We start from the raw sequence: 13,077 nt of genomic DNA, 5'->3' as shown, positions 1-13,077 counted from the left end.
CAGCCTGATCAGTCCTTTAAGATGCATTTAAGCAGGGTCATAGAGGGATTAATAGCTGCTGTGAACTTTCTCCCTGTGTGTTCAGAAAGCAGAATCAGCTATTAAAATGAGTCAGTTGTTGGACATATTTTGCCTACTGAAGATTAAATGACTTGTTTATTGATGCATGCAACCCTTCTTCCAAACTAGGTGGCAGTTTAGCTGGGAGGAGACAGGCACAAACCAGTGAGAACATGAATAGCAGTAAATGGAAGTCTACTTTTTCGCCAATTTCTGACATCAACCTGACCAAAACTACAGATAGCCCATTGCAGGCTGTTTCATCTCTGAGCCAGAATTCCCTGTTTGCCTTTAGGCCGTCCTCTGAGGATGGCATGGCCATCGATGCCAAAATTGCAGCACACACACGGAAAAACATCACCATGTCCTCCTCTGGGACGGACAGACTCAGCCCCAATACAAACTCCGCTAATGGATCCATGTATAACGGTGGAGTGACCACAGACATCGGTTTACACAGCTTTATTGATGGTGCTTCTCTTCCTCATAAGACTTCAGATGTGACGACCCTCAACTCCTCTCTGGGTTTTCAGTCACAGAGGAGCAAAGATGTGGGGATTTTGGAGACAAACCCCTTTTTGAACAAGAGGCAGCTTGAAGGCCTCGGCAGCATGAGAGGAGAAGACTTAAACCGATCAGGAGTCAAAAATAAAGAGCTCAGTGAATTAACCATTCGTCCAGGGGCGGCTTCTGAAAAAAGTTCCTTGCAGCACAATGGCAAGGTCGGCAAAGGACGGGACCGAGATGTGGAGTTTAAAAACGGCCACAACCTTTTCATTTCTGCTGCTGCTGTATCTTCTGGTGGCCTTCTCAATGGCAAAAGCCTTTCCACTGGTGTCTCATCTGCAGGCAACCCAGCACCTTCTGTTCAGACGCACCATCCTTTCTTAAACACATTGACCACTGGATCGCAGTTCCCCCTGGGTCCCATGGCTTTGCAGGCAAACCTCAACTCGGTGACAAACGCCTCAGTATTGCAGTCCTTATTTAATTCAATGCCAGCTGCTGCCAGTCTGGTCCACGTGTCATCAGCTGCAACCAGACTGACTAACTCTCATGCTATGGGGAATTTCTCTCCTGGGGTTACAGGTGGAACAGTTGGAGGTAGGCAGAACTTTGTTTCTATGGTATAAGAGCAGGGCTAGAGGAAAGCGTGGCCATGTTTCTCTCCAGTTACCAAACCCTTTCACTTCTGCAGGAGGTGGAGCAGCTCTGCCTCGGATTGACTTTATCCTGCATCTCTCATGACTGCTAGAATAATCAGCCTTCTTTCTGCTAGAGGAACATAGAACTAAACTTTAAAGGAAATGGGAATGCACTTGGATGTTCTTATTTCATAACATGTGGTCGTTGTCAGTTGTCACTATGCTGGAACTAGCTTAGGTCTCTCTGCAGGTCTAAAGGTTTAACATGCCATGCTGCCCTCTCTGAACAGTTAAGGATATCTGACTTGTCAGCTTCACTGAAGGTTGAGATTTGGACATAAGATTCTTTCCTCCCCTCTTCCTTGTTTGTGCTGAATATCCGTGTCCTTTTCAGATGAGATGCTGATGGGATTTGTGTAGGATTCTGCTTGCTCTTGAACTGACACTGATAAGAGAATGTTTCTGTGCCAGGAATGGCAAATACCATGTGCACCTCTAGCATTCCGTGCTGCTGTTCTCGTGAGACAAACTAGTGGAAGCAGATAGGAAAGAATTTTCCTTTAACCCCCGTTGTATTGGCAGGTTCAGATAGGTTCTGCCCATAATCATTCATGCACCATGTCGGGAAATCCTAACTCTTACCTCTTAGTGTTTTAGATTTGCTGGACATACATTCTCTGCCCTTGCAGCCTTGTAAGTGGGTAAGCAGGAGGGAACAGCAGTCATTTGAGTCTTCAGATAAAGAACTCTAGTGACTGGGTAATCTCATTAAAAGGTTACCCATGTGGCGTAGAATCAAAAGTTCTGCTTTCTCTTGGGTCTGGCCATTGTTCCCCATGGCATTTACAGGCTGGCAGTAGGAAGGTAAGTGACTCTCTTGTACCTCCTGGCCTGCATCCATTATCTCTCATTGCTTGCTGCTATTTCATGCTGCATATTTTGTATGGGGCTGTAACTGCTATAATTTTGCTTTTTTTGGCTTTTTGTTGTTTTGTTTCTCTTGTCACTTGTGACTGTACAAAGCCCATCTGCTGAAGCTGAGTTTTTTTCTCCTGTTTGCAGGTATTTTTAACCATGCGGTGCCTTCTGCCTCCTCTTCTCATCAGTTTGGAGCCAGTTTCAGCAGCAGTGCTGTTTCTAGCAGCACAATGCTAAGCTTAAACCCTCTGCAGGCTGTTGCCAGCACCTCATCCTTCCAGCCCCCCTCCTCTAGCTTAGTAACATCCAGTGAGAACAGAGCTGCCCAACACCTAAACAGAGCACCAGTGCAGTCTGTTTTTCATACCCCTCCTCCACCCCTTCCTAATGTTTCATTACCTCCTCCTCCTCCATTACTCGCTTCTAACTCTGAGCCTGCGCTTCTGCAGAACTTGCCGTCCATCCCAGCTAACGATGCTTTTTTACCATCTTCTGCTGCTGCTTCTGTCCAATCTGCTAATGCTTCTTTGTCTATTAAGCTAGCTTCTCTTCAGCACAAAACTTCCCGTCCCTCCTTTACAGTCCATCACCCACCTCTGCCCCGTTTGGCGCTGGCACAGACCGCGCCCATGATCCCGCAGTCCAGCGCAACTGGCACGTCCGCTATGTGGGTTACACTTGGCATGCAGTCTCCTTATGCTTCGCACCTTTCTGGGGTTAAGCCACGATAAAGAGCTTGCTTAGCTAACAGTTCTTATTTTGTAAGGTAAGGCTAGAGAAAACAGGAGGTTTGTACAAGATACTAAATGACCTTCCTTTCCTTTTCAGCCATCAGTCCATAACTGAGCTTGGAAGCGGGGTGGGAACAGGTTCTTTGCTTTGACATAGAGAGAGCCCAATAAAATTTGGAGAGCAGGTAATCTCAAGGCAGAGAGGGGAAACACCGAAGGGCCTCAGTTTTGGGAGTCAGGATTTCTCGACACACTGAGTGCTCACGATGGTAACTCATCTGATATCCAGGAACGTTGTGTTCAGGCCGGGGTAGCAGCAATTACCAATTGACGTTATTTGAAGCAACATTTCCTGCAGTATCATGGCTTGAATACTTTAGAAAATGTGCTGCTTTGAGAGCGTGAGAAAAATTAGGATGAGAAGCTGATTGTTCATATTTTCCAAGCATCTGTCTTAATGTACAGCCCTGCAGGGGTTTGCTGCCTATTCTGCGTTTTGCAGGGTTATCTCCCTCACAAAAGGGTGTGCTCCCTTTGTGTTGGCATGTCATTACCCTGCATGCTGGTAGTGTAGTGGTGTTTTTGTGGCATCATACCACATTTGCTCTGTATGGCTAACAAAGGAGAACTCAAGGTCATAGGCTACAACCTTTTTTTTTCCCCCCCTTGGAAACTGAATAAGGATGATCAGTGGAGGGTTGCAGATAATGTGAGCCGAAGCAGAGTGCTGTGGAAAATGGAGTTACAAAAGCAGCCTGGTGACTCGTGTCTGCCTCATAGTGGCAACCTGATGTAATCATTCTCTGTATAATCAGCCTTTGATTATGATTTGAATTAGATAAGAATTAAAGCAGGAAGTCTGCTCCCCGTCCCTGATAAGTAAAGCACTAACAGATTGTGTCAGCCATCGGGGTGTTGCTTCCCTTGGTAGTCTTTGGCTTGCTAGATTGCCTGTGCTAGGTTAAAAGAAGGAGGAGCACTTGTGGCACCTTAGAGACTAACAAATGTATTTGGGCATAAGCTTTCGTGGGCTAAAGCCCGCTTCAACGGATGCATGCAGTGGAAAATACAGTAGGAAGAGAGACAGACAGACAGACACACTCTCTCTCTGAAAAAATGGGTGTTGCCATACCAACTCTAATGAGACTAATCAATTAAGGTGGCTTATTAGCAACAGGAGAAAAAAGGCACTGAATTTAGCTGTATGAAGTGGAAATCCATCAACTTAATGGAAAAAAATCACATGAAATGGGCCATCCTGATTATCACTACAAACGTTTTTTTTTTTTCCTCTGCTTATAATAGGCCACCTTAATTGATTAGTTTTGTTAGAGGTGGTATGGCAACCCCCATTTTTTCAGGGTGTGTGTGTGTGTGTGTGCCTACTCTATTTTCCACTGCATGCGTCTGATGAAGTGGGCTTTAGCCCATGAAAGCTTATGGCCAAATAAATTTGTTGGTCTCTAAGGTGCCACAAGGACTCCTTGATTTTTTTGCTGATACAGACTAACATGGCTACCACTCTGAAACCTATCACTATGCTAGGTTAGTTAGTGGAATACGCTGTGCTAAAATCTAGCCCAAGGAATGAGGCTGTGGAAGAGAGAAAAACCTTGGAAGGTGTGTGCACACATGTGTGTTAGCCAAGCAAGTGTTAAAGAATCTTTCAGAGCAGCTTCAGAATAATATGCACTACCAGAAAGTCACATATTGTCATTATGCAAACCTTTGCTTTTATAATGCAGTTCAGGATTGCATAGTTAAGCCAATATTAGGCAACACCAGCCCTCCTGCAGGTCCCTGATGCTGTTGCTATCCTGTGGTTCAGAAGTACATCCACTAGAGGGTAACACCCTTTGCCTTTTGTGGCATTTGACTAAATTACAGGACACCTCAGATTCTTGTCAAACACTTTGCACGTAGATAGTGTATGCCCACCAAATTGTTCTCCAAATGTGATAAAATCCTCAACACCCACATGACATAGGTAAGTTACCTCCAGATTTGCAGATGGGGGAAGCTGAAGCAGAGAGGTCAAGTAACTAGCCGAGAGCTGCAGCAGCTGTGGTGTCGGCGTAAGATGTACACAGTCATGAAATATGAAGTGGAATAGGGTGGTGGCTGGAAAACAGGCTTGAGGAAACGGGGGCTGTGGATGGAAACACGAATTTGGAGAGGAGGGGTGTGAATAGAATGGGAGGGATTTTTTATGAACATTTTTTTGTTAGAAAATGCCAGTTTGTCAAAATTGAAACTTTTTGCAGGAAGGCATTGGTTCAGGCAAAGCTGTCATCTGGAAGGTGTCTCAGGTGGCAAGGGAAGAGACCCAATCCCCAGAAATAGTCATCTAGATGGGGCACGCATCTAGGATGTGGGAGATCTGAGTTCAGGCAGGGTCTCAAAGCTATCTCCCACATCCCAGGTAACTATCCTATCCACAGGTTTCATGGGGGGGCTTTCTCTGTTTTTGGGGAAGGCTTTCAAAAGGGCTTAGTTTCGTTCTGCTGCAGAACAGAACCAAATGGCAGAAACTCAGCACTTTTCACTGAAGGGAATTCTTGTATTTGGGCCAGTCTAGGTGTGATTGTGGTTAAGTTTTTTGGGTCCTTTGTTTAAATCTGCATGATGTGGGTGCAAGCACTGTGGAAAATACCTTATTTTTATTAAGCAAACCACACCTGAAATTGGGACTCCTTGGTGCACTGTACAAATTCATTAGATAGTTCCTGCCCCAAAGTGCTTTCAGTCTAAATGACAAGACATTTAGGAGAGGGGAAGGGCAGCACCAGAGAGGAGCAGTGTGTCTCCTTTAGAAACACAGAAGCTAGATGTAGAGCAAAGGCCTCAGAACCCTGGCACTGGATTTGACGCATGGAGGTGCCTAGGCCAGCAGATGTTGAAAGTTCAACACAGACTAATATCTAAGCCCCCGATTCAGCACGGTATTTAAGCATAGTCCTGCTCCAAAGTCCATCACTGAAGCCAATGGAAAGGCCCCAACTGACTTCCAACGGTCTTTGGATCAGACTCCATATGCCTGATTTAAACACATGAATAAACTCATTATCTTCAATAGAACTACTTGTGTGTTTACCTTGTTGAACTGGAGCCTAAATCTAGGAACAAGGGATCAAGTTTCGTTATTGCACAGCCCAAGAAGGGTTGGGGTGTGATGGAAGAGATTGTTGGGTTGTCATCTGTCTCTAATTTTGACTTATACCAACACATGGATTGTTCTCCTCTCTGTCCCTGTTGATTCTGGCTAACAGAAGGTCTAAGAACTATATAGTAAATGACATTTCTGGCACACACTTGATTTGATGCATCTAATTTAGATGAGTCTCTTCCTCTCCTCTTGTCCCACAGGTAACTAGGATTTCTACCTCAACCCAATGTGACCTATGCAAGGACAACGTGGACCAACTTCACTCAGCTTCCACTGAAAGGTGCTCACCTGGCCTGGCAGGGGTTTCTACTCTCTTACTACTGGACAAAGTAAACAAACAAAAGACCTAAATAACAGAGAAAAGAATATTCTACTGTGAATCAGAGTTGAAAAAAAAACTGCAAAGGAAAATGCTTAAAACAAAGCTCCAGTTTGTATTGTCGATAGTTTAGCTAAAGTATTTATCTTTTTTTTAAAATGAAAACAATTTTGGCTTATTTTATTCCATCTAAAGTCATAAAAAACCACAACTCATTGAAACCATTCTCTGAATAATAAAGGACTGGCACACCAGCAGAGATGTAAAGAGCCTCCTCTCGGTGCTATTTCATCCGTCAGAACTGTGCCTCTCTAGTTCAAATCCTTGGTGCTGAATTTGAGGGTTGACCAATGCCAAGCCCAGTTCTCAGAAAGGTCTGCTTTTATTTATTCAGCTCACTCTGTTCATATACCAAAGTCCATTGGTTTACAGCAAAGCAGGAGCTACAGAGAATGGCAGTCTTTGGTTTTGGGTGATTGTTTTTTATTTTTAACAGAGCTTATGGCTCAGTTATCAGGCGTTTAATATTGTTTATTACAAACAAGAATGCAATACTCCCCTCTGGAGTGGCAGCTAGATTACCTGTGCAAACTCAGCTGGTTCAGACACTTGGAACAGAAGAAGCATAACTTAAGTCTAGTCCTGTTAGACTACTTCACTGGGCCCATTAAAACCTCTGGTGGCGCTCAAGTCACTGTGAATTTCAGTAACTAGACTGTTAACTTGTTTTGGGGTGTCATTTGGCATATGAACAGGGTGCATAATCACTGGTGTTGGTCAGGCCCTTTTTAACAATATTGGGAAGATTGAAAATCGAGCTTCTATGCTGGGGCAGATAGCAGCAGATTTTCTCAGCTTGTTTTTGTTGAAGTACAATGTATTTTGTTAGTAAGATTTTGATACTTGATTCCGAAATGGCTCAGCCTTGTACATTTTATTGACTAAGTGCATTCGCTTTTGTATTTCTTTGCTTTGAATAGGTTTAAATGGTAGTTCACAAAAACACCACAATCTAGTGGAACTTGCTGCCACACTATCAAACTGGTGCATTTTGAATTGTATTGTGACTTGGTGTTCTGTGTACAGAAAGTGTCGCTCCGAGCAGTGACCGTATTTTATAGACGTGATGAAAATTTATGAATTTCATAAACTTTATTCAGTTTATTTTTTAGGTTGTGTGATGCACAGTAAACTTGTAAACAGATGTTTTTATTTATTCAAGTGCACAAAACGGGGAGGAGGACCCATTAGTTCATAAACTTCAATGTGCAGCATAGGCTGGACCAAGCACCAATAAAGGAAACCACAGTAACAGAAGGGGAATCGCTACAGCAAAGTGACTAGATTCAGAGCACAATGGTGCTAAAGTGAACCCTTGCTGGCCTAAGTTCTCTCTGGGGAGATTTGGTCGTATTGCATCAGAGGCACTTGGTGACCTTCAGTCCATTCCAGCGAGGTTACTGTCTCTAACCTCCAGCAAGATGCCATTCACGATAGCGTTGAGCTCTCCCTTACCAACTCCCTAGTGTGGTTTCCCTTTGTCACAAACTGCTGGGCTTCGTGAATCAGCTGCCTAAATGTACTTGGAGCAGGCCAAATATCTCTTCACACTCTCTTGCTGTGCTTCCGTGGCTGGTTTGATCTGTGTTTCCGTGAGTACTGTGTTGATTCTTGTGTCCAAAGAGGCTGGTGGAGATGTTCTCCTACTTTCCTATTCTCACCAGCTCCCTCCTCTCCCCATGGGAGTGAATTTGTCCTGGAACGGTGCAGTATCCTGATTAACAATGCCCCCTTCACTGTGTTTCAGATTGGCTGCTTCCCTCTAGACCATGTAGCGGGCAATGGCATAGAAGTTAACAAGCTCGGTTACCCTAACCATTCCTAGATGTCTCGGCTGTGTGCAGAAACTGTTAATGTAACTTTGCCTTATTATTGATCACTAAGGGGACTGATCCTTATTCCTAATCTTCAGGAATATTTTTAATCATTTTCTAGTTTGTGCATGGGAGCAGAGAGGGAGGAAGTGATGCATCCAGCTGGATTCCTAGCAGCAGGGAGAGAACCTAGAGAAAGCAAAGTAATGCTCAGGGAGTGGCAGCTGAGAAACATCCAGTAGCTTCTAGTGGAAGCCATAAACAGTTATGTCCTGGAATCCAGGGAAATAACGTCACCCAGTTATTGTTTAGCTGTGAATTTGGCAACTCCAGCCTGATCCAGATCTTTGGGTAACTGAAAGGTGCAGGGCCTTCTCAGCAGTTTTAATCCCAATTAAAGGCAACAAAAATGCAGACTCAGATCCTTGGAGGATTTATAAAAAAAAAGGGGGGGGGGTAGTGAAATAGTGTGAACAACTGCTCAAGGGCCCTAGCTTTGCCCCTCTATATGCCTCAGTTACGCCGATTGAGGCTCATCAACATCCCTGATCTAAGAGATGGGCAGGAAATGCATGATATCACTTGAGCCAGTCTGCTTTCACCAGATAATGAATTCCCATCCTGGCCAGGTGCAATGGGAGCACCTCCTAGCCATTATCCTCTTAAAGCACATGGCCTCTTCAGCACTGTTCTGCAAAAGGGTTTAATGAGAACCTTTGTTGTATTGTGAGTTTCAAACATGCTTCTGAGGGCATTTTATCCCTGCAGGGATTCCAGAGCTTCTCTGCCTTCGTTAGCGTCTTTCTTTAAATTTGACTGTTGCAGCCTTCTGTGTTCTGTGTACGTTGCTTGTGGATTTTGTCTTCCCAGTAATCTCAGCTGAGTTGGACTTCTGGGTAAGTGTCAGGCAGACTGATCCTGATTCAGGGCAGAGAAACGGGGCAGGCAAGGCTATGGAATTCTGTTGCTTCTCACCAAAAGGCTCCTTTTTCTCTGTATCAGATGCTGGGAACTTCCACTTTTCCATGGAGAAATTGGGAAATAGATTTTTAAAGTTTTGGGGAGTCACGTGATGCACTGGGGTCAGGCAAGAGACTTGGGTCTTACTCTCTGCTCTTTCACTTACTCACTGTAATCTTGGGCAAGTTGGTTCAGCATCTCCATGTTTCCCCATCTGTAAAACTGGCATGATACTTGCTTTGCTTCATAAAGTGCTTTGAGATCTCTCGGTGAAAAGCTCCTTGTAAGCGTGAAGCATTAATAAAGATCTACTCTGCATAGCTGGAAACTTATGGATATTTGTGACCTTAGCAAGAAAGCTCAGTGCCAGAGATGTGAGACTTGTTCTCAGTAACCTGAGGTGGTACTTTATTTATTTAATATTATTTAAGCCAAAATGTGAAGTGCAGGAATGGAATTCTTTCTGGTTTACACTTTCCTACACCCGGCCCAGTCATTCTACTGTCACAAATGTTCCTTCTCAGCCGCATTGCTGCTGCTGGCAGGGGGACTCAGAATGAAGCTGAAATGCATTTTGTAGCATCTGCATCACCAAAAAATTGAACTTCCTGAGTATGTTGAGCTGAGCCTGTGTGGCCCTTTGTGAAACAGTGAGGTGGGGGGTAGATGTTTGCAGATGCAGAGACAAGTTGTTGCATTCTTCCCTTTTTTGGTGGTGTGTATCTGCTCCAGTTGTCTGATTTGCCTTTCCCAGCCCCCGGACAACTTCTTGGAGTATCAGAAAGTTGGGAGAGCTCCCAAGGCATTAAACTTAAATTTGCTGTTTTCTGTGGATTAGTCATTCAGTCAGAATTCTGGTATGGGACAGTGGTGGGTGAGGAGTCCAGAAAATAGGCTTTGCCTTGTGTACGTGAGGGCTGCATTGGAGTGTGACTGGAGACCTGGCTGCTGTTGACATGTTTGACCTCTGTCAAATCAGTTTCTGCCTGTATTTCCTCATCTCTAAAATGGGGATAATGGCACTTGGCTGCTTTTTGTAAAGTGCATTGATCTTCCTGGGGAGGATCATAAATGCTAGATACTAAATCTCGTCATTCATTTAAGTGCAGGTTGCAGGAGTGATGGTTTCCCCAATTACTTGGGGAAACTATCGGGCAACAAATTGGTGGGGAAGGGGAGGAGAAAGTGGGTTTAAAGTGGACTTGGTTAAGGGTTTGTATGGGGGATCCCATAGCCTTCCATTAAAAAAAAATACTGAGACGATATGTGCAGCTCTCTTTAAAGCTTCCCATATGTGTAAACATCGGAGATGATCCATTGAGGGTCCCCTTTCTCCTTGAGAGGTGTTCCTGTTTGCAGGCCACTCCTCTGCCTGTTTCCTCCCAGTTTGTTTATAATCTGGACTGTTAGCTCATTGGAAGCAGGAATTAAAGCCATCCCACTTAGAACTGCGCGCTAAAAGAATTCAAACTTAGGTGAACTATAGTGGTAGCACTGAGGGCCGCTGGGCGACGCTCAGGAGCCCTTGTGCTAGGTGGTATGAGAGAGCGCAAGCGCCTCCCCCAAAGCACAATCTAAGTCTGAGGGTATGTCTACATCTACAATTTTGCAGCGCTGGTTGTTACAGCTGTATTAGTACAGCTGTATAGGGCCAGCGCTGCAGAGTGGCCACACTTACAGCAACCAGTGCTGCAAGTGGTGTTAGATGTGGCCACACTGCAGCGCTGTTGGGCGGCTTCAAGGGGGGTTCGGGGAACGCGAGAGCAAACCGCGGCGAAGCTGGTCTACTTCCCCGGTTTGCTCTCGTGTTCCCCGAACCCCCCTGCAAACCGCAGGGAAGGAGACTTGCTTGCTCGGGGATTCGGGGAACGCGAGAGCAAACCGCAGGGAAGGAGACCTGCTTGCTCGGGGATTCGGGGAACGCGAGAGCAAACCGCAGGGAAGGAGACCTGCTTGCACGGAGGTTCGAGGAATGCGAGAGCAAACCGGGAAATGAGACCAGCTTCGCCGCGGTTTGCTCTCGCGTTCCCTGAACCCCCCTGCAAACCGCAGGGAAGGAGACCTGCTTGCACGGAGGTTTGGGGAACGCGAGAGCAAACCGGGAAAGGAGACCAGCTTCGCCGCGGTTTGCTCTCGCGTTCCCCAAACCCCCCTGCAAACCGCAGGGAAGGAGACCTGCTTGATTACCAGAGGCTTCCTCAGGTATGCTGGGATACCTGCTTATTCCACGGAGGTCAAGAAAAGCGCTGGTAAGTGTTTACATTGGATTACCAGCGCTGGATCACCAGCGCTGGATCCTCTACACCCGAGACAAAACGGGAGTACGGCCAGCGCTGCAAACAGGGAGTTGCAGCGCTGGTGATGCCCTGCAGATGTGTACACCTCCTAAGTTGCAGCGCTGTAACCCCCTCACCAGCGCTGCAACTTTGTGATATAGACAAGCCCTGAGATGGCAGGAGCACAAGGAGACAATGGGACTTTCCAGTTGTCTCAATTGTTATTGCTACCTTTACTGTGGGAATAAAGATCTGTTAGAACATAAAGGGCATTGACCCTATTGATAACTGGCTTTGTGAGCAGACTCAGTAGAGAGGCCAAAAATTGGAGTGGGCCATGTAGGCTGAATTCCCCTCTATAATGGTTGTGCAGGTAAGTGCGTTGACTGGGGGTGGGGGAATCTTGTCCAGTGGCTGCTTTTGCTGTCACTCGAGGGGTGCTTTCTGCTTGCTGCTCGCTTCTGAAGTGATTGTGCCCATCACTGGCCTGTGAATAGACAAGAGCTTTAAAGCTCCCGTCCATGCCATCCTGTCACACTTTCCCACTGCCAAAATCACATGGCTTTGTTTTTAAATTGGCCCCGTTATTAAGGTGCCAGGGCCTGTTTTAATCTACTCACGTTTGCTGCAGAGCAGTGAGTGACTCTGAACGCATTGATTTGGGTATTGGAGAAGGTCCGCTGAACTAACAGATTTCAAGCCCCTTGTTCGAGGAGTGAAATCAAGCAATTACATTGCACCTTTAATCTAAAGATTCCAAAGTTCAAGCAGTTGCTTCAGATTTGCTTGGCTGTTTTTAGGCTGGTAAGTTAAGTTACAACTCGGGCCATGCAAACCTTTAGCTGGGTGTAGCTTGCAGTAGCCCATGTGCCTTATCCTGCTGAGGGATGGATGGATGGATTTCCTCTCATTTCTTCTGAGGGGTGTTGCTTGAATACTGCAATACTATTTTAAATCTCTTGGCTGTGAAAGTTTGTCTCTACATGTAGGATGAAGTAATTTTGCTTACGGGGAAAATGATCTAATGTAATGTGCCTCAGAAGATTGATTTTTAAGCACAGAAATGGAGCTAAAAATGGATGGAGAGGCAGGGAAAATAATGTCATTTATACCCAATCCTCCCTCCCTCATTTCCTGTTATATTGGAGCTGATAAAATGATGACAAACGGAGGGTAGAAGGAGAGGTAGCTGTTTATGAAATAGAGGCAAGTTTTATTCCTATCTCGGGTGATTCAATCCTTTATTGGTAGCTGGGTTTAGTTAAATAAAGATTTCCTCTACATGGATCTTTCATCCCTCCCTTCCCCACCTTCCCCTTCTGGAGAAAAAGCCCATAGCTCTAGTTAAATAGGTGATAGGGTGGGACCCTGGCAACTGTTAGACTTTCACCTCTGGAGATCTGGGTTCAAATCCTGTTTGGATTGTGCATTAAAGTAAATTGGGTTTCAGTGCTGTTTGTTCCCAGCCTCCTGCCGTTCTGCTGAGAGTCCTAGGACTGGTAGAGCTGGAGTGTGTCAGGGCAGTGAACTGCATTAACCACGCTGCGTCAGGGACAATTTGCAATGCCTGCCATATGCCACTGTGTCTGCTTAGGTCTCGCTAATGTGAGCGGTCGTTTGTGGGAACA

General features: G+C 45.4%; 2 protein-coding genes across 10 annotated transcripts in view; one reads left to right on the top strand and one right to left on the bottom strand.

Moving 5' to 3' along the window:
* Window positions 1–8,650, top strand: part of DOT1L (DOT1 like histone lysine methyltransferase) — a 96,079-nt gene extending 87,429 nt beyond the window's left edge. For all 4 annotated transcript variants that reach the window (XM_030540300.1, XM_030540301.1, XM_030540299.1 and 1 more), the window contains exons 27-28: window positions 190–1,164; window positions 6,221–8,650. In XM_030540300.1, coding sequence (XP_030396160.1) covers window positions 190–1,164; window positions 6,221–6,228 — 983 coding nt within the window. In that variant the 3' untranslated portion in view covers window positions 6,229–8,650. The remainder of the gene's footprint in view (window positions 1–189; window positions 1,165–6,220) is intronic.
* PLEKHJ1 (pleckstrin homology domain containing J1) overlaps window positions 1–13,077 on the bottom strand; it is a 94,195-nt gene that overhangs the window by 65,842 nt on the left and 15,276 nt on the right. For 3 of the 6 annotated variants that reach the window (XM_030540303.1, XM_030540305.1, XM_030540306.1), the window contains exon 6: window positions 4,851–5,003. The exons of the other annotated variants lie outside the window; for them this stretch is intronic. In XM_030540303.1, the coding sequence (XP_030396163.1) occupies window positions 4,851–5,003 (153 nt within the window). The remainder of the gene's footprint in view (window positions 1–4,850; window positions 5,004–13,077) is intronic. 6 annotated transcript variants of the gene reach the window in all.

This window comes from Gopherus evgoodei, chromosome 22 (assembly GCF_007399415.2).
Source record: "Gopherus evgoodei ecotype Sinaloan lineage chromosome 22, rGopEvg1_v1.p, whole genome shotgun sequence".
NCBI lineage: Eukaryota > Metazoa > Chordata > Testudines > Testudinidae > Gopherus > Gopherus evgoodei.
This window is presented reverse-complemented; position numbering and strand designations above follow the sequence as displayed.